This window comes from Coregonus clupeaformis, chromosome 35 (assembly GCF_020615455.1).
Source record: "Coregonus clupeaformis isolate EN_2021a chromosome 35, ASM2061545v1, whole genome shotgun sequence".
Lineage (NCBI taxonomy): Eukaryota > Metazoa > Chordata > Actinopteri > Salmoniformes > Salmonidae > Coregonus > Coregonus clupeaformis.
In genome coordinates, this window is record NC_059226.1 from 24,141,742 (window position 1) to 24,162,837 (window position 21,096).

Below are 21,096 nucleotides of genomic sequence, written 5' to 3' on the forward strand. Positions count from 1 at the left end.
AGGGGAACCGCCCGGCAGAGACAGCAAGGGCTGTTCGTTGCTCCAGCCTTTCCGTTCACCTTCACACTCCTGGGCCAGACTACACTCAATCATATGACCTACTGAAGAGATAAGTCTTCAGTAAAGACTTAAAGGTTGAGACCGAGTCTGCGTCTCTCACATGGGTAGGCAGACTGTTCCATAAAAATGGAGATCTATAGGAGAAAGCCCTGCCTCCCGCTGTTTGCTTAGAAATTCTAGGGACAATTAGGAGGCCTCGTCTTGTGACCGTAGCGTACGTATTGGTATGTACGGCAGGACCAACTCGGAAAGATAGGTAGGAGCAAGCCCATGTAACGCTTTATAGGTTAACAGTAAAACCTTGAAATCAGCCCTTGCCTTAACAGGAAGCCAGTGTAGGAAGCTAGCACTGGAGTAATATGATCAAATTTCTTGGTTCTAGTCAGGATTCTAGCAGCCGTATTTAGCACTAACTGAAGTTTATTTAGTGCTTTATCCGGTAGCCGGAAAATAGAGCATTGCAGTAGTCTAACCTAGAAGTAACAAATGCATGGATTAATTTTTCTGCATCATTTTGGACAGAAAATTTCTGATTTTTGCAATGTTACGTAGATGGAAAAAAGCTGTCCTTGAAACAGTCTTGATATGTTCGTCAAAAGAGAGATCAGGGTCAAGAGTAACGCCTAGGTCCTTCACAGTTTTATTTGAGACGACTTTACAACCATCAAGATGAATTGTCAGATTTAACAGAAGATCTCTTTGTTTCTTGGGACCTAGAACAAGCATCTCTGTTTTGTCCGAGTTTAAAAGTAAAAAGTTTTCAGCCATCCACTTCCTTATGTCTGAAACACAGGCTTCTAGCGAGGGCAATTTTGGGGCTTCACCATGCTTCATTGAAATGTACAGCTGTGTGTCATCCGCATAGCAGTGAAAGTTAACATTATGTTTTCGAATAACATCCCCAAGAGGTAAAATATATAGTGAAAACAATAGTGGTCCTAAAACGGAACCTTGAGGAACACCGAAATGTACAGTTGATTTGTCGGAGGACAGACCATTCACAGAGACAAACTGATATCTTTCCGACAGGTAGGATCTAAACCAGGCCAGAACTTGTCCGTGTAGACCAATTTGGGTTTCCAGTCTCTCCAAAAGAATGTGGTGATCGATGGTGTCAAAGGCAGCACTAAGGTCTAGTAGCACGAGGACAGATGCAGAGCCTCGGTCTGACGCCATTAAAAGGTCATTTACCACCTTCACAAGTGCAGTCTCAGTGCTATGATGGGGTCTAAAACCAGACTGAAGCATTTCGTATACATTGTTTGTCTTCAGAAAGGCAGTGAGTTGCTGCGCAACAGCTTTTTCTAAAATTTTTGAGAGGAATGGAAGATTCGATATAGGCCGATAGTTTTTTATATTTTCCGGGTCAAGGTTTGGCTTTTTCAAGAGAGGCTTTATCACTGCCACTTTTAGTGAGTTTGGTACACATCCGGTGGATAGAGAGCTGTTTATTATGTTCAACATAGGAGGGCCAAGCACAGGAAGCAGCTCCTTCAGCAGTTTAGTAGGAATAGGATCCAGTATGCAGCTTGAAGGTTTAGAGGCCATGATTATTTTCATCATTGTGTCAAGAGATATAGTACTAAAACACTTAAGTGTCTCTCCCGATCCCAGGAATGGAGGAGGTCTTTATCCTAATAAGATTGCTAGGGTGAACACCACCATGTTTAGTTTTGCCCAACCTAGGTCGAGGCACAGACACAGTCTCAATGGGTATGGCTGAGCTGACTACACTGACTATGCTATTGGCAGACTCCACTAAGCTGGCAGGTTGGCTAACAGCCTGCTGCCTGGCCTGCACCCTATTTCACTGTGGGGCTAGAGGAGTTAGAGCCCTATCTATGTTGGTAGATAAGAGGAGAGCACCCCTCCGGCTAGGATGGAGTCCGTCACTCCTCAGCAGGTCAGGCTTGGTCCTGTTTGTGGGTGAGTCCCAGAAAGAGGGCCAATTATCCACAAATGTTATCTTTTGGGAGGGGCAGAAAACAGTTTTCAACCAAGCGATTGAGTGCTGAGACTCTGCTGTAGAGCTCATCACTTCCCCTAACTGGGAGGGGGCCAGAGACAATTACTCGATGCCGACACATCTTTCTAGCTGATTTACACGCTGAAGCTATGTTGCACTTGGTGACCTCTGACTGTTTCATCCTAACATCGTTGGTGCCGACGTGGATAACAATATCTCTATACTCTCTACACTCGCCAGTTTTAGCTTTAGCCAGCACCATCTTTAGATTAGCCTTAACGTCGGTAGCCCTGCCCCCTGGTAAACAGTGTATGATCGCTGGGTGATTCGTTTTAAGTCTAATACTGCGGGTAATGGAGTCGCCAATGACTAGGGTTTTCAATTTGTCAGAGCTAATGGTGGGAGCCTTCGGAGTCTCAGACCCCGTAACGGGAGGAGTAGAGACTAGAGAAGACTCAGACTCAGACTCCGACTCGCTACATAATGGGGAAAACCCGGTTGAAGGTTTCTGTCGGCTGAATGAGCGACACCGGTTGAGCATTCCAACAGTATTTCCCTCCAGAAGCCATGAGAAAGTTGTCCGGCTGCGGGGACTGTGCGGGGGATTTATACTAACGTTACTGTCTGTACTTACTGGTGGCACAGACGCTGTTTCTTCCTTTCCTACACTGATATTACCCTTGCCTAACGATTGCGTCTGAAGCTGGGCTTGTAGCACAGCTATTCTCGCCGTAAGGCGAGAATTCTCCTGTATATTATGAGTACAGCGACTGCAATTAGAAGACATCATGTTAATGTTACTACTTAGCTTCGGCTGTTGAAGATGTTGATGAACCATGTCCAGATAAAGCGTCCGGAGTGAAAAAGTTGAATAAGGGAAAAAAGTTGCGATGGAAAAAAGGAAAATAACGTAAAGTTGGCAGCTAGAACGCACAGGAAAATGACTCTTCTGTCTCGGGATAAACGTCCGGGGTGAAAAAGTTTAACGAAAAAAGATGAGTGAGGACAAAACTAAAAAGTTGGTAAATTTGTTGAACACAGAGATTGATTAAACGTTTATTAAAAGTAAAACGTGAATAGTTTGGCAGGTAGCCAAGTAGCAACAAACAGCAGAGCAGCACTTATATCAGTGCATTCGTAACAACCTAACCATTACGAAAGTTATATTCTATCAAATAATCCTCACGTAGCAAATTAGCATTTTTTTTTTACCATTCGACACTCTCTCGTTGACATCCATAAAAAAATTACTCACTTCGTGGTCAGATCTTGGGCGAAGTAAACCCTCTCGCTTAGCCTCTTCTTCTCTGTACATTATTGGGGACTCGGCGCATCGTACTAGAGTCAGTGGGAGCGCGCCTGACAAAAGCACGCGCCAGGCAGTGATGTGTCGCAGATATCAGAAAGAGAACCCAAAATACCGCTCAACTATGTAATACGTGCATGTGAGAAAGTGATAAAGACTCCGAGAATAGAAAAGGGTTGTAGATTAGGCAAAAAGCTTGTTTTAGCCGCTGCAGTGAATTTTGGGGATTTGTGGGGGATTTTTCTTGGAAAGAACGAGAAACATTTCGCGTTCCTTGTTTTGAGCGTGCGACCAGCAGCCTAGGAGCGATGGAACTGTCATCTATAGGTGAACAAGTGTTTGCAGTTGAATCAATAACCAAGAAGAGAGTCAGAAAGGTAAGTAATGTAGTCGTGTTTCCGAATAGAAATGTAGGCTACCTAGCCTTGGTGTGTTATGGTTTTAACAGCCAATTTACTACCTGTACTCTTACAGTCTTTATCAGCCATTACACAAAAGTATTGCTACGCACTTTCCGTAGTTTACGCAATATATTAAAATTGTCATGCTGCTGCGTGAAAGGAATATAGCTGCTAATTCTAACACGCAAAAAGTTTCAAATAGATTTTGCTGCACATAATGTTGCCTATAGGCTACATAATATTGAATAAAGAGATTGTGGAATCTTTTCGTTTTCCGTGGTTTGTGTATGTTGTATGTTCTGAATATAGACTACTACCTCAAGTAGTAAAATGTAAAGGGGGTGTGTTTACCAAAATCGGGTCTCAATCGTTGGTATCACTGGTGGGATTGTCGGCGCTGACAATGTGTGGGAGCTACGCAGTTTATTTGCAAGTTACGCCAACAAGAGGAGAACAGAGGACGGGAAGATGGATTGGGGTATCTGCGTGGGAAAAAAACTGCTGCGTAATGTTACACCTCGCTTGATCCATTCAATATAGTCCTATTATGTTGTTATAGTATGATAATCATAATGAGCCTATATTAAAGCTTTGTATGGTGTGATTCTTACAATGCATTTACTTATGCTTTATTTTGGTAAAGTTGATTTGAAAATGTAAGATTATAATGCAATAATGTTTTATTCTATGTGTTGAGTATTATATACACGCACGCCGTATCATTGTATTTTTTTCAATGGGTGGTCCAAAGCGGAGACCTTTGCTGTGCAGCACGTTGCGCAATACGAGTTGTTTACATGTTATAGTACTACCTATTTCCATCTCTTTGATGTTCAAGAAATAAAAACCTTTACATATAACCCATCCATGTGCGAACACGTCATCACAATAGTAGAGTTCGAGACATTGACGTCATCTAGTACAATCTCCATTTGAAAAGAAAATTACCCCAAGATCTCTCCACCAACCCTTTAACGCGACAGTCATCTTTTTATGCTCCTTGAACTACCTTACAAATATTAATAATTGTGTTATTTGCTCTCTTGCTAAATGTGCCTTTCTCTTTTGCTTCTTAGGGTAATGTGGAATACTTATTGAAGTGGCAGGGATGGCCACCAAAGTAAGTACTCTTATTATTCATTAGTGAATGCAATACCAATGTGTATGAGTCATGTATGTGTGAAACATTGCAGACTGATGTTTCATCCTCTCACTGATCTGGGTATATATAGTGCCTTCAGAAAGTATTTACACCCCTTTACTTTTTCCACATTTTGTTGTGTTACAGCCAGAATTTAAAATGGATTAAATTGAGACTTTTTGTCACATGCCTACACACAATACCCCATAATATCAAAGTGGAATTATATATTTTTTAGAAATGTTTACAAATTAATTAAAAATGAAAAGCTGAAATATCTTGTGTCAATAAGTATTCAGCCCTTTTGTTATGGCATGCCTAAATAAGTTCAGGAGTAAAAATGTGCTTATCAAGTTGCTTGAACTCATTCTGTGTGCAATAATAGTGTTGAACATTATTTTTTGTTTGAATACCTCATCTTTTTACCCTACACATATACTGCTTGTAATTGTAAAGGATTGAGGAGTTTTTCAGGATAAAAAAAAAAGGAATGGCGCTAAGCACAGGCGACATCCTAGAGGAAAACCTGGTTGAGTCTACTTTCCACCAGACACTGGGAGATGAATTCACCTTTCAGCAGGACAATAACATTAAACACAAGGCCAAATCTACACTGGAGTTGCTTGAAGACTTTTGAAAAGAATAATGGTCCAATGCTGCACAGTCCAGGTGTGGAAAGCTCTTAGAGACTTACCCAGAAAGACTGACAGCTGTAATCGCTGCAAAAGGGGATTCTACCATGTATTGACTCAGGGGTGTGAATACTTAATGCAAATGAGATATTTCTGTATTTCATTTTCAAAAATTGGCACGAATGTCTAACAACATGTTTTCGCTTTGTCATTATAGGGCATTGTGTGTAGATGATGAGAAAGAAATATATTTAATCCATTTTGAATTTAGGCTGTAACACAATAAAATGTGGAATAAGTCAAGGGGTGTGAATACTTTCTGTAGGCACTATATGTTCCCTCTGCTTCTGATGTCTTAGTAAAAACCTCATATCATTGGTTAAAGTGCATCTCATATTTAACACCCCTAATTCCCATTTCCTTAATCAAGGAAGTACACTGACAGGAGAACTGGCAACCACCGTACGCCAATTGGTGCATTTTCGGAATGTGAAGAGTCCGTCCAGATCCAGCTAATGGCGTTAATCCGATTCCGCACGCATCTTAAACTGAAGGGTACCCTTGTTTACCAACACTTTCAATGGAAATAGAGGAGTATACTACGACGCTAGCTAGATATACTCAGGATTTTCTAAAGCTAGCCAGCTTCACTTAGCTTCACATTCCATCTCAGGCTTCATCCATGTTACGACCATGCATTTTGATCCTGCAGCTGCCGCTAGCTCCAGCCAGGTTTGTAACTGTGCTTGCATGTCCCACGTGGCTAGTCGAACACAGAAATCTTCATCGATAAAATGCTGAAACAGCAATCCATCAGCGAGTCTGTGCCACATTTAGATTTTTGCTGAAATGAAATAACTTATAGTGCATATTCAGCAGGCTATGGTGGGAAACAGGCTATTAGAAGTGGTGTCTTTTATTACACAATTATTAATGCTGTCTTTGGTGTGCACAAGCACCTTTTTTCCCCCCACACCTATCGATAAAATGATTGTATTAAGTCATACGGATATTATACTGCGTGTGACTTTCAAATGCATCCTGTCAATACTAAATGTGTAATGAGATACTATATGTATTTGAATATTATTAACACAAAATAAGATTTGATTAATAAAATATTTAATCAGTCTTCCTTAAATGGTTTCAGAGAACGAAGGGGACGATGACGCGCTCTTTGCGATAGGGAGGGAATCTGATTTGATTGGTCCTCAACTCTCAGCTCAAGCACTTCATTCAGGATGAAGTGAAGTTAGCCTGCCCAAGAGCAGGTTAGAGCTAAAGCATTCGTTGCCATATAAATTTACCTAAAGGTGAAGGCTAAAAGGTGAGCCACCTTCGTGTCAACAGTTATCCGGAGTTCAACTCATAATTGACCAAAGTTAGCTTGTTAACTCTTCTATCCCGCTTCGCAGTATACCCCTCAGGAGTCAAGACAAGTGAGGAAAACATAACAAATTCCAGAACGACTCACTTGCGCAATAGAGGTTGACATTTAAAAGTGTCTGGTAATTTGATTTGGTGTATTTGTAATGATATCTATTGACAATTTATCATCTGCCAGGTGTTTAAAGGTAAGGTATAACCGCTAGCAGTCTCTATACATAAATTCATTGAAAGTTCCCTTATGGTTCTTTAACAACTCCTGTCATTGTACCTCCTTGCCTTATTCAAGGTTATCATGCCATTATGATCCTGCATAAACAGCGCTTATAGAGTGTGGTTGTTTGACAGGTACAGCACCTGGGAACCAGAGGACCACATACTGGACCCACGCCTTGTCCTGGCTTATGAAGAGAAGTGAGTAGTACTGTGAGAGTGCTGTTAGTATGAATACTGCATACTACTTCTGCTCCAGCCATTGCAATTTCATATTCTCTGTCGCTTATCAGGGAGGAGAAGGACCGAGCCCTGGCATACCGCAGGAAAGGACTCAGACCACGGAGACTCGTCTTGCGGGTACAGCGCTTACCTTTCTCCTTGTCCAGAACATCCACTTTCTGTCTTAATCCATTTTTAATGTCCCTTACATTAACATAGCAATTACACAAATGACAAAACGTAATAGTATATTAAGTTATCTTAAGCCTGCGTCACACGAAGCAATTTGGAAGCAGTTTATGTTGCAGATGTAAGTTGCATGTGTCGTCATCTCAAGCAACTGCTGACACACGAAGCAATTCAAACGCAATTGAAATGGCATGCAACGTCCAATCTTGTCATACATCACGGTTTAATAAATTATTTGTTTATCCAAACGTTTGGTAATTGTAACCGCATCGATATAAACAATTCTGGCTGTACAATTTAGATAGCTAGCCAAAATATTGCCTAATTGCCGACCATGTTTTACCAAGCTAGCTAGCTAGTTCATGGAACCCAATATTGAAAGTTCTGATATTGCTCAAATTTGGAATACAAGTAGTCAGTTGTCTGCCCTACATACACAAACAGACAGCATTAGGATATCTTCATTCATCTTGGAAATATGAATGGAGTCCCAAAATGTTTTGCATGTCAGCAATCAAGTTTTCTAAATATATAACTTTCAAAATACAGAAATACAGCAAAATGCATCATACCAGCTCTATTTCTTTATTTTGAAAGTTATATACACTGCATGACCAAATGTATGTGGACACCTACTTGTCAAACATCTCATTCCAAAATCATGGGCATTAATATGGAGTTGGTCCCCCCCTTTGCTGCTATAACAGCTTCCACTCTTCTGGGAAGGCTTTCCACTAGATGTTGTAACATTGCTGCAGGGACTTGCTTCCATTCAGCCACGAGCATTAGTGAGGTTTGGCACTGATGTTGGGCGATTAGGCCTGGCTCGCAGTCGGCGTTCCAGTTAATCCCAAACGTGTTCAATGGGGTTGAGGTCAGGGCTCTGTGCAGGCCAGTCAAGTTCTTCCACACCGATCTTGAAAAATCAGTTCTGTATGGACCTCGCTTTGGGCACGGGGGCATTGTAATGCTGAAACAGGAAAGGGCCTTCCCCAAGCTGTTGCCACAAAGTTGCAAGCACAGAATCGTCTAGAATGTCATTGTATGCAGTTGCGTTAAGATTTCCCTTCATTGGAACTAAGGGGCCTGAACCATGAAAAACATCCCCAGACCATTATTCCTCCTCCACCAAACTTTACAGTTGGCACTATGCATTGGGGCAGGTAGCGTTCTCCTAACATCCGCCAAACCCAGATTCGTCCGTCAGACTGCCAGATGGTGAAGCGTGATTCATCACTCCAGAGAACGCGTTTCCACTGCTCCAGAGTCCAATGGCGGCAAGCTTTACACCACTCCAGCCGACGCTTGGCATTGCGCATGGTGATCTTAGGCTTGTGTGCGGCTGCTCGGCTGTGGAAACCCATTTCATGAAGCTCCCGACGAACAGTTATTGTGCTGACGTTGCTAACAGAGGCAGTTTGAAACTCGGTAGTGAGTGTTTCAACCGAGGACAGACGATTTTTACGCGCTTCAGCATTCGGCGGTCCCGTTCTGTGAGCTTGTGTGGCCTACCACTTTGTGGCTGAGCCGTTGTTGCTCCTAGACGTTTCCACTTCACAATAACAGCACTTGCAGTTGGCCGGGGCAGCTCTAGCAGGGCAGAAATTTGACGAACTGACTTGTTGGAATGGTGGCATCCTGTGACAGTGCCACGTTGAAAGTCACTGAGCTCTTCAGTAAGTCCATTCTACTGCCAATGTTTGTCTATGGAGATTGCATGGCGGTGTGATCGATTTTATACACCTGTCAGCAACGGGTGTGGCTGAAATAGCTGAATCCACTAATTGTAAGGGGTGTCCACATACTTTTGTATATATAGTGTAACTTGACAACTTGATTGCTGACATGCAAAACATTTTGGGACTATATCAACAATGGACTAATGAAACAAATACCAAAATATGGTTTTGGGTGGAGTTTTCCTTTAAGTCAGGGGGCCATCATGTATTATCTTTATATTTTGCCTCAAATCCAGTGGCGGTATTCATGGATGCCAAGGGAAGCTGTTTCAATATGCTTTGTCTTGTAGTCATGACAGACAAAGATATATAGTTAAGCAAACTTTACTATGCATGTTGTTAACCAGCACATCAAGGACATGAAGTCGGTAAGTAACAAGTGGTTTCTGTTTCCTGTGTAACATCAATATGAGTAACATCAATATTGCATGTTCTCTTTTTTTCTTTCTTTTACAACAAAGGCAATAAACTTGAATGTGAACTGAATGTATCTGACTGTTCATTACGTAAAAAAATATATATAAAAAAAGTATTCTTTGATTTACATTCACACAGACTTTCAGGTGTATACAGTGCATTCAGAAAGTATTCATACCCTTGACTTTTTCCACATTTTGTTACGAAACAGCCTTATTCTAAAATTGATTGTTTTTTTCCCTCAATCTACACACAATACCCCATAATGACAAAGCAAAAACAGGTTCAGAGAAATGTTTGCTAATTTATGAAAAAAGAAAAATTAGATATTACATTTAAGTAAGTATTCAGACCCTTTACTCAGTACTTTGTTGAAGTACCTTTGGCAACGATTATAGCCTCGAGTCTTCTTGGGTATGACGCTAGAAGCTTGGCACTCATGTATTTGGGGAGTTTCTCCCATTCTTCTCTGCAGATCCTCTCAAACTCTGTCAGGTTGGATGGGGATTGTTGCTGCACAGCTATTTTCAGGTCTCTCCAGAGATGTTCGATCAGTTTCAAGTCTGGGCTCTGGCTGTGCCACTCAAGGACATTCAGAGACCTGTCCCGAAGCCACTCCTGCATTGTCTTGGCTGCGTGCTTAGGGTTGTTGTCCTGTTGGAAGATTAACCTTCGCCCCAGTCTGAGGTCCTGAGCAGGTTTTCATCAAGGATCTCTCTGTACATTGCTCCGTTCATCTTTCCCTCGATCCTGACTAGTCTCCCAGTCCCTGCCGCTGAAAAACATCCCCACAGCATGATGCTGCCACCACCATGCTTCACCATAGGGATGGTGCCAGGTTTCCTCCAGACGTGACGCTTGGCATTCAGGCCAAAGAGTTCAATCTTGGTTTCATCAGACCAGAGAATCTTGTTTCCCATGGTCTGAGAGTTTTTAGGTGCCTTTTGGCAAACTCCAAGCGGGCTGTCATGTGCCTTTTACTGAGGAGTGGCTTCTGTCTGGCCACTCTACCATAAAGGCCTGATTGGTGGAGTGCTGCAGAGATGGTTGTCCTTCCGGAAGGTTCTCCCATCTCCACAGAGGAACTCTAGAGCTCTGTCAGAGTGGCCATCGGGTTCTTGGTCACCTCCCTGACCAAGGCCCTTCTCCCCCGATTGCTCAGTTTGGCCAGGCGGCCAGCTCTAGGAAGAGTCTTGGTGGTTCCAAACTTCTTCCATTTAAGAATGATGGAGGCCACTGTGTTACATTTAACATTTTAGTCATTTAGCAGACGCTCTTATCCAGAGCGACTTACAGTTAGTGAGTGTATACATTTTCATACTGGTCCCCCGTGGGAAACGAACCCACAACCCAACTGAGCTACAGGGGACCTTCAATGCTGCAGAAATGTTTTGGTACTCTTCCCCAGATCTGTTCCTCAACGCAACCCTGTCTCTGAGATCTACGGACAATTCCTTTGACCTCATGGCTTGGTTTTTGCTCTGACATGCACTGTCAACTGTTGGACCTTATATAGACAGGTGTGTGCCTTTCCAAATCATGTCCAAATCAGTTGAATTTACCACAGGTGAACTCCAATGAAGTTGTAGAAACATCAAGAATGATCAATGGAAACAGGATGCACCTGAGCTCAATTTCGAGTCTTATAGAGAATGGTCTGAATACTTATGTAAATAAGGTATTTGTTTTTTATTTTTTAATAAATTTGCAAAAAAAATTAAAAACCTGTTTTCGCTTTGTCCTTATGGGGTATTGTGTGTAGATCGATGAGGGGAAAAAACAATTTAATCAATTTTAGAATAAGGCTGTAACGTAACAAAATGTGGAAAAAATCAAGGGGTCTGAATACTTTCCGAAGGCACTGTATGGGAGACCTTAGAGATGAGGAAAAACATGGTTGTGCTATGTTATACCTCGGGTATCTCAAAGACTAAAGCCCTTTTTGAGGATTGGCCACTAGCCTACTGGGTCGGAGTTCCAAACTGAACGATATGACCACTCGTAAACTTTTTTTCTGCGCCCTGATTGGACATTGCATACAGTCAGTTGCGTGACACAGGGTTGATTTCTATCTCTTGCAATACAATGCAACTAAGTTGCAGGCAATTTTTTGGGATGCCACTTTGTTGCAATCAACAGAAATTACGTCCAGATTGCTACGTGTGACATCGGCTTTAGTCTTCTCTTCTCCTACAGAAGATCTATGCCATGGACCTCCGTAGTGCACACAAACTCCCAGATACCCCTCGTCTGCGCCTCTCCCTTACCCGCTCCATGGGCTCCGAGCTGGACCAGGGCAGTCTGCCATACAGGGCGGGGGAGGGAGGGAGCATCTACCGCCGCCTGGCAAGACGCAAGAACAAGCAGAGGGTGTCCAAACCTGTGTCTGACAACAATTCCCTCCAACCACTGACCCGCATACAGGACCCCATGGAGCATGAATGGCAAGGCGCAGAGGAGAGACCGGAATCAGAGTTCACAACAGAGACATGTGAAAACAGTCTTCAGTTTGTTTTCCATCAAACATTTAATTAAATATTTGATAATCTATTTTTTATCTAAGTTTGAAGGTCAGGATTGGTCCTATTTGTGGTCATGTATATTGATCTCATTTCCTGTCTCTTTCTCTCTTAAGGGCATAGCCGGTCAGAGTGCAGCTCTCCCATGATGGAGCAGGAGGTGGAGGAGTCGACTGACAGAGTGGAGAGCTGTGGTTCCGCACTGGGCTCTGGAGATGAGACATTGGGGGGTGGGGCCTTGTTGAGGGGGACAGGGGCAGAGAAAGTTATTGTGATGGACAGGCCAGAGGGTGGGACCTCTGAAACTAGACAGGAACAAATGGAGGAGACTGACGAATCAGAGAGCTGTGCTTCTGCAGAGGGACCAAAATACCTTAACATTGGCAATAGGTTAGTGGACAGCGCCACAGAAGTGGAATTGGGGACAGATACCTTGATTGACAGGGTAGAAGGGTTAGGCGCAGCTGTTATTGACAGGGTAGAAGGGTTAGGCGCAGCTGTTATTGAGAGGGTAGAAGGGTTGGGGACAGATTATTTTATTGACAGGGTAGAGGAGATGGGGACACATATTCTGATTGACAGGGATAGCACTTCAGTGGTGGATGTTGGAGATGAGACCATGGCTGATGGTTCAGTGGTCTGTACCGATGTTGAGGTTGCAGAGGAAGTGGTAGAGAATGACAGAAAACAGCAAGGTGAAGAGGTTGTGACACAGTGTCCAGACAGTAGTGGCACAGAAGTGAATCCTGGCAAAGTGATTGTGACCGATGTGACTGTCAACTCTTTGACCGTAACTTTCAAAGAGGCCTTGGCAGCTGAAGGGTTTTTTAAGGGCTGAAGGACAGAGTTCTGAGAGAGTATTAGAGAACATGTAAGGTTATACATGAAATGCAACCCATATGTTGAATTTACCACTTAGGAACATGTTTAGATAAACAACCATAAGTTTGTCATTAGATGTTTACAAAGCCTATGAGAGTAAATTGATACCAATTACTGTGGGTTTGGTGAGGTATTGTACCTTTAGAAAATTGGGTTGTAATTTTCACATTGTGTTTAGTTCTGGAAAGATGATTAGTAAGAGAGAAGGATGAGGATGGATGGATGAGAGAGAGCAGCTGACTCCTGAATGTCATATTTATAACATTACTACTTCTCCAATGTCTCTTATTCTAGATGTACTCATTCCCAAATGTGTTTTGGGCCTCATTTTGGTTGCACTTTTGTATTAAGTCGTCTGTCTTCCTCAGTATTAACAGTAAGTTCTGCATGTCCTGTCAGTCATGCACACCCTTGTCCTCCATTTCATTTAATATGTTTATTTCTATAACAAATAAATAATTTAGAAAGGAGAGAAGGAATGCCTGGAGGGATATAAGTTCAGCATTTTAAGATGAAGGCTGGCTGCATTGAAAGTATTGTTTTTCTTTATTTTACATCTCAAATTAAAAGAGCCTACCTGATTCTATTTTTGTATTACCATTTGATAGTCCACCCCTCTCGCTAAGCCTTTGTGCATTTCAAAAGAGGAGATATCAGTTCACACCACTCATTCCCAAATGTGTTTTGGGTCTCATTTCGGTTACTCCTTTTTCAAACGCTTTTGTATAAAGTCGACTGTCTTCCTCAATATTTACAGTAAGTTCTGCATGTCTTGTCAATCATGCACTCCCTTGTCCTTAATTTCATTTAATACGTTTATTTCTATAACAAAGAAATAGAAAGGAGAGAAGGAATGCCTGGAGGGATAGAAGTTCAGCATTTCAAGATGAAGGCTGGCTGCGTTGAAGTATTGTTTTTATTTTTTCATTCAATTTAAAAAAATGCCTATTTTTGTATTACCAAATGATAGTCCAACCCTCTCACTAAGCCTTTGTGCATTTCTAAAGAGGAGATATCGGTTTACACCATTGTTACAGTAGGAAATGTGCAAACTGAAGCAAATGTTCTCGGTTGTATTTATCGCATGTCACATGTAAAAGCTAAATTAAATTATATGTCACGTGTCGAAAAATGTCTCTTTGGTCACGATGACTTGTCAAATGTCGTCTCTATACCCTATGCTTAGAAATACATAGTGTAAAATCTGCTCGTGTTTGAGATTCATATAACAGGATGGATATCACCTCCCAAAATTTTTGCATGGAATAAAACATTTTAGTAGTCGTTTTGGAAATGCATTTGCAGCAACTTGTGCCTCCTTTTATCACCACTAGGTGTCAGTCTCCTCAGGGAAGCATGTATTTAGGTCAACCCCCCAAAAAAAAGAAATCTTTAATTTGACTAGCTACAAGTGATAATATTCAGCACATGTCGTTTTCATTTTATTATAAAAAAACAGTATTTGAGTCCACAGTACTTTGTACAGTAAAAAATATTAAATTAAACTCTCAAAGTTCTGAGCAGAAAGATAAATTGGAGTTGGGAGGAGGGACAACAATTATTCTGGGGCAGGAGAAGGGTGGGTTGAAGGGGCCCAGTGCATTGGGCTCGAGCTGCTGGGGTTAAGTCCAGAGGGAAAAGTAAGGGTGAGGCAGAGAGAGACTGGTCACATCTCTCCCCTTCCTCAGTTCTGTGCAGCACAGTTCATTTGGATCCATTCCCTCTGCTTTACAAGAACCGTAATGTCCTATGCACTGGCGGACACCCCCTCCTCCATACCTCATGTACTCTAAACTTTACAGGCACATAGGTATGTGCCCCCCACCTCCAATACTAAGTGTCTTACAGGAGTGCTCACACATTCGAGGGTGAGGGAGGGCATGTGTGTTCAGTGAGAGGGATGGCCCTTCCAGTATTGATGTCCAATGGTTAGGCATTTCAAATGTAGTATACATTGGCCACTGAAACTTGCAGCAGGCCCTCAACCACCAACACTCATTTTATTCCAGATTGAAAGCCCAACCCAGACATCATTGAAATGAAATAACCCCACCCCCATTTCAATAGCCAATAACAAAAATATATTCTATGTGAATTGTAGCAGTCTTAGGGTATATGCCAACAAACCGCCAAAAAACTAAAATAAATAAAGTAAACCCAACTTTTAAAAGATATGCATGATGTTTGGATTTATAATAATATGAATCCACATCACTCTGTAAATCTGATAAGACAGACTGATTTATGGAGAAATCACAATAAGTCCATTGCATTAAATCATTTTCTCTTACATTTTTCACAATTTTTAAAATCTTAAAAACATTTCTTAAAAAGGCAAATACTCCCATAGCCCCAACCCCAAAAAATATTACCTGTGTTGTACTCTCTAAGGGAGATACCATCCCCCTATTTGTACACAATTGGCAAAAAATATATATTAACAGCAATAACTTACCATTCATTTAGTAATTCATCGACGTGTTGATTTATAGTTGCATCTCCCATAGGAAGTTCACTTCAATGTATTTTTTATTGAAAACATTTTAAATAATATGAATAGTAAAAAAAAAGGCTAACACTGTCCCAGGTGCAGTCCTGAAAGCATGGTGAGGCTACATGATGTCTAAGGTGTTGTGATTAATGTTCTGCACAAGGTCCTGGCTGTTCCCAGACAGCATGTCAGGTCCTCCAGGCCCATGGAGACCACCCATCCCACTGAGCTGAGACAGCATGGCATTCTGGTCAGACCCAAACTGGTCCATTGAGTTCTGCTGCTGCTGAGGTGGCTGTTGATTGGGGACCACCATGCCGGGGTGGTGCTGGGGTAGCTGGCCCGGGTGCGGTGAGCCCGTCTGGGTTTGTGGGGAGATATGGTGAGGGGAAGGCTGGGGCTGCATGCGCGGGGAGGGGCTAGAGTGTGGTGGCTGGGACTGGGGTCGCGGGGAGGGCTGGGGCGAGCGCACTTGGTTGCTGAGGGACGTGGACAGCGTCTGGCCCTGCAGGTGAGGGGACTGGGCCATCTGCTGCTGGGGGCTCATGGGGCTGCTGTGCTGGGCCGGAGAGCCTCCACCCAGATGCTGCTGCTGCTGTTGAAGCAGCCTCTGGTGCAGGGCCTGCTGGAGCAGAGCTTGGGAGGACAGCGGCTGGGGGGCACCCTGCGGGGGCTGGGGCTGCTGAGGTTGGCCTCCTACTCCACTGCCCGGACCCCCCTCAGCCCCCTGGTGGCCCGCCATGGCGTTCTGGTGTTGTTGCTGCTGCATCTGGAGTTGGTGCTGATGCTGGAGTCTCTGCTGGAGCACTGCAGCAGCCTGCTGCTGGGCCACCGTGCCAGGGTAACCCTGCTGCCCTGGCTGGGCTCCAGGCTGCTGCTGCAATCCAGACTGGCCCTGACCAGGCTGCTGGGGGGCAATGCCCGGCTGGCCCATGTAGCCCTGCTGCTGGAACTGGGCATGGTTCCCAATCTGTTGCTGCTGCTGTTGGAGATGCCTCCTCATAAGGAGCTCTCTGAACTGGGGGTTTATGTTGGCCATGTTGGGTGCCTGCTGGCCTGGCATCCCTCCTTGCTGATGCTGCTGCTGTTGATGCTGCTGCTGAAGTGCTGCCACCTGTTGCTGCTGCAAACTACTAAGCATAGGACGCTGCTGCTGTTGTTGCTGCTGCTGCTGTTGTAGCTGCTGTACTTGCTGTAGCTGGGCCATGGTAGGCATGTTGACTCCCTGACCCATGTGCATACCTGGCTGACCAGCCACAGCATTCACATTGACCTGTTGGCCGCCCATACCTCCTGGAACTCTGGCTGGACCTGGCCCGCCAGGGGCTCCCAGGGGTCCTGGGCCCCCCTTGTACTTGGAGGCTCTCTGCTTGATAAAGGCAGCCATTAGCTGAGGGTTTGAGCGGAGGATATTGAGCACCTGCTGTTGCTGCTCAGGTGAGCTGGGGGAGCGAAGGGTACGCAGCAGTTCCTGAAGGGCAGCCTGCGGGAGGTTCCCACCCCCGGCCGCACCACCTTGCTGCACCATACCAATCAACCCACCAGGTCCCGGAGCCTGCTGCCGCTGTTGCATTTGCTGCGGTTGTTGCATTTGCTGCGGTTGTTGCATTTGCTGCGGTTGTTGCTGCTGAGGCGCCACCATGCCTGAATGTCCCATCATGACTTGCCTCTGCTGGGGTGGCATTCCCTGGCCGGCCCACTGTTGCTGGGGATTCTGAAGCGGGGGACCAACCCTCTGCTGCACCTGTGGAGGCAGCTGGCCCTGGGGGTTAGGCTGCTGGGGCTGCTGCTGCATGGGGCCAGGGCCCACCATCATACCTGGAGGACCCTGCTGCTGCTCCATGTGAGCCCTGGCGGCAGCAGCCTGAGCCTGGGGAGGCAGCCCCTGGGCCCCCACCATGCCCATCTGGCCCTGGGGCTGTTGGTGGTGAGGGTGCGGAGGCATCATACCAGCTGCCTGCGCCGCCTGCCTCTGCAGGGCCATCTTCCTTTGGGCGTCTGCCACTTGTTGAATCTTTAAGGCGATCTCCACAGCCGCTGGAGGCGGCCCCGAAGGAGGTTGCTGCTGCTGGGGCATGGAAGGCTGGCCAGGGTTGGGCTGCTGTTGGGGTGGCTGCTGCTGAGGTGGTGTGGCTGGTCCCAGGCCTGGTTTGCCTTGGGACTGGGGGTGCGGCGAGGAGCCTGGAGGCCTGTTGGTGTAAGGGGGCAGGCTGTTGGGGTGTTGCTGGAGCTGTTGGGGGTTTGAAGCCTGGGACTGCTGCTGGACCTGAGGAACCATCTGCTGCTGCTGGGGGGAGTTCATCATCCCCCCTCCTCCAGGCATCTGCTGGAACTGGTGGTGGAGCTGGTGGTGCTGCTGAGGCATCCCACTCTGCTGCTGGAGTTGTTGCTGTTGCTGCAAAGTTCCTCCACCACCCATCCCTGGCTGGGGCCCAGGAGGCATGTTGGGCTGGGTGGGTGTCTGTGGTGTTGGGGGCTGGGTGCCTCCTGACGTGGGTGTACTGGGGGCTGTGGTGCCGTTGTTACCCGGTGATGGCAGCCCCCCCGGGGGTCCTCCTCCACCGCAGGCAGGCTGGCCCACCCTCTGCATGCTGGCCATTCTTCTCCGCAGCATCTGAGCCTGCTGGAGGCGGTGCTGGAGTTGCTGCTGGCGGAGCTTGTGCTTGATGTTGAGGCAAAAGGGAACGGGACACTTGTTCTCCTGGCAGTGCTTGGCGTGGTAGCAGCACAGGGCGATGAGTTGCTTGCAGATGGGGCAGCCACCGTTGGTCTTGCGCTTGCATCCCTTGGTGTGCTGCACCACACGCTTCATCTTCTGGCAGGACGGCAGGGAGCAGTTGGCATTGCGGCATTGGCAGGCGTGGACCAGGGACTGGATACAGCGCTGGATGCTGAGGCGGCGGGAGTCCCCGGGGCTCTGACTGGCAGCGGCCGCTGCGTTGTTGCTCTCGTCATCCAGGCCCAGGCCCAGCTTCTCCATCTTGTGTTCATGGCCCTTAGTGTTATAGCAGGTGATACACAGGTCATAGTCCTCGCAGACGGTGCAGTGGAAGCGTGTCTCCACGCTTGCCTTGCACTCGTTGCAGGTGTAGACGAAGCGGTCCTGGCTCTGATTGTGTAGCTCCACCAGCATGCACATGGAGCTCCACTTGGCCCTCCTCAGGGAGGAGAACTCCAGGTGCTTGTCCCTGGCCAGAGTCAGGAAGGCATCACGCCCGTCCATCAGGTCACAGGCCATTAGGGGGTCTGGGTCCGTTATGGGGGGCAGGGAGTTGGCAGTGGGGCCGGCGATGAGACGGATCACAAAGAACACCTGTAGGGTGCAGAGAAGAAAGGATGAGCACTGGGACTGACAGTTTGTGTTGTGGCTTTATTTAGAAGGTTGTGACAGGATCAACTACCTCCTTGTGTTTCTCCATAGAAGCGTAGAGCTTCTGGGAGAGGTCATTGGACACATTGGGCATCCCTGGTTTCTTCTTATTGGCTCGGATCAGGCTGCTGTTCTTGTTCTTGCTTGTCTTCTTACTGTTCTTCTTTTTGGCATTCTTGCTGTCACTTTTCGGGGCCTGTGTGTGGAGAACACCAGATTAAAATCGACTCCAATACATTCCATCCCTATTAAAGCACTGAATCTGACGCAGCCTCGAAATTGACCCAATTCGCAATGGTTCAATATCTCTCCTCCTGAGCAATACTTTTTAACAACAAACAGCTACTCCTATCATGTTACTATTGAGGACAAACAACCAATATCCCACACCCCAGATCCTATAACATATTCACAAACACACTCCTTTCTCTCCTGTTGTATTGAAGTCCTTACACTCACATCTACGCTCTCGCTGGAGGTGCTGTTCTCCTCCCTCTTCCTCTCCTCCTCCTCCTGCTCCAGCTCCTTGATGCTCTCCTCCAGCACGTTGGGCCAGAAGTCGCCCTCAAAGTATGGTAGCTCGTTGGCACTGGTGAGACGGTCCTCCGTGGCCTGCTTGAAGACGTCCTGAAAGAGAGCATGAATAAGATGCATACAATTATTTCATAGAATAAAGAAGTTGGATTTCTGCCTGGCACAGCCTGTGCAATGTCTGACAAAACACCAAAATAATTGTAGTCACCTTGTAGTCGTGCACAATGCGCTCAGCTACGGCCTTGTCCAGCATCTTTTTGTACCACTCCTGTAGGCGCTTGGGCTTGGGGATCTTCTGGTCCACAGGATGACAGTGGAAGATGTAGTCGTCCCCTTCACTTGGGGGACAAGCCCAGATGTGCCCTGTTGTAAACCTGCCATGGGAGAGGAAGGGTTTAAGAATCAGACCAGCAACTGGAAATAGTGAATCTTATTAGAACGTTAAAGTATATCATGAAATTTGCAACAGACCCTTTAGAACATGCATATCATTACACTATGTTTAGATTGATGAGGTCTAGGTCAAGTCATGTTTTCAAGAATCTATGCCCACAAATAGGTTGAGCTTAGTAAAAAGGGCCTCGTCTCTTACCCCAACTTCTTGACGTACTCCAGGTACCCTATGAGTATCTCATGGTAGACGCCTGTGCGGAGGTGTCGAGGTTGGAAGAAGTGCACGCTGTCCAAGTAAGAGATATACACGCGTCTCTGGTTTGGCGGAGGGCTGTCTGAGCCATACTCCTGCACGTGCATGCCGAAGAAGCAGACGTCAGCTCCGTCTATGTCCTCGAACGCAAACAGCGCCTTCGTCCTGTAGGGAAAGGACTCCGACATTTCCCCAGTGTCCACAAACCTGTATCAGTTAAAGGAGAGCGTAAGTAGACACAACCACACAGACAAACACTGAATAGGTGCTGTCCCATGAGAACGGATAAGTCTCAACTCTCCAGTCTACAATGGGACTCATTTAAAGCCCACATTAACCTTTGGAGTCCATTGACGCTAGGATCAATTTGACATCTTCCTTGGTAGTCTATATTTGACCCCATATTAAAGAATCACTACCCCACTGTGCCCTAAGACCCTCACCTGGATTTCATGCCCGGCTTGACCTCCACCACCTTGTCGGAGACATGGACTACACGGATAGTGACATCACCAGACTCGGGATGGTTCTGCCGCCTGAGGTAGTCATTCACTCGCCCCTCTAGGAAGCTGCCCAACTTAGTTTGAGGGAGCCCTGTGAAAATGAAGTATGGAAAGAATAGAATGGGGGAGGGAGAGATAAATAGAGGAGGAACAAGGAAGGAAGAGAGGAAATGGGTGATAGTGATTAGATGAAAGGTCACATGGTTTCAGTAAAAGCCAACCCAGTCTGGGGGGGGTAGTTGGGTGTATGGGGGTTATGTCTGTTAAGTAGCTCAGAGCAGAGGACTTCACTTCTCTGGTGACATTAAAGACAGAAGACCCACTGGGCTCTAATCTGACAGTGTTTTTAAACTGTTTTATAAAAAGGACAAGTCAGGAGCATACAAATTCAACCACTGACTGTTTCTAGAGTGTTTCAGAATACTCTGGAGTCAGTCTGAGGCACTTTGTCAATCCTTCAATCAATGTCTAAAATGCCC

The 21,096-nt window shown here is 45.5% G+C and overlaps 2 protein-coding genes across 13 annotated transcripts in view; one reads left to right on the forward strand and one right to left on the reverse strand.

The window, feature by feature from the left end:
* The first annotated feature begins 3,392 nt into the window (after window positions 1-3,392).
* Window positions 3,393-14,207, forward strand: LOC121550902 (E3 SUMO-protein ligase CBX4). 2 transcript variants are annotated; one of them, XM_041863339.2, is made up of 6 exons: window positions 3,393-3,709; window positions 4,810-4,853; window positions 7,241-7,306; window positions 7,399-7,465; window positions 11,851-12,163; window positions 12,308-14,207. In XM_041863339.2, exons 1-6 carry the CDS (start codon window positions 3,641-3,643, stop codon window positions 13,027-13,029), a joined length of 1,281 nt encoding a protein of 426 aa, XP_041719273.2. In that variant the 5' UTR covers window positions 3,393-3,640; the 3' UTR covers window positions 13,030-14,207. The 2 variants fall into 2 exon arrangements, with proteins under 2 accessions (XP_041719273.2, XP_041719274.2); XM_041863340.2 differs by having other exon boundaries at window positions 11,869-12,163.
* Window positions 14,208-14,488: 281 nt separating this feature from the next.
* LOC121550901 (histone acetyltransferase p300) overlaps window positions 14,489-21,096 on the reverse strand; it is a 31,020-nt gene continuing 24,412 nt past the window's right edge. For 8 of the 11 annotated variants that reach the window (XM_041863332.2, XM_041863330.2, XM_041863331.2 and 5 more), the window contains exons 24-29: window positions 20,558-20,708; window positions 20,061-20,321; window positions 19,677-19,842; window positions 19,388-19,561; window positions 18,966-19,130; window positions 14,489-18,877 (exon numbers count right to left, since the gene is read on the reverse strand). In XM_041863332.2, coding sequence (XP_041719266.2) covers window positions 15,686-18,877; window positions 18,966-19,130; window positions 19,388-19,561; window positions 19,677-19,842; window positions 20,061-20,321; window positions 20,558-20,708 — 4,109 coding nt within the window. In that variant the 3' untranslated portion in view covers window positions 14,489-15,685. The remainder of the gene's footprint in view (window positions 18,878-18,965; window positions 19,131-19,387; window positions 19,562-19,676; window positions 19,843-20,060; window positions 20,322-20,557; window positions 20,709-21,096) is intronic. The other 3 variants (XM_041863338.2, XM_041863337.2, XM_041863328.2) reach the window with 1 other exon arrangement.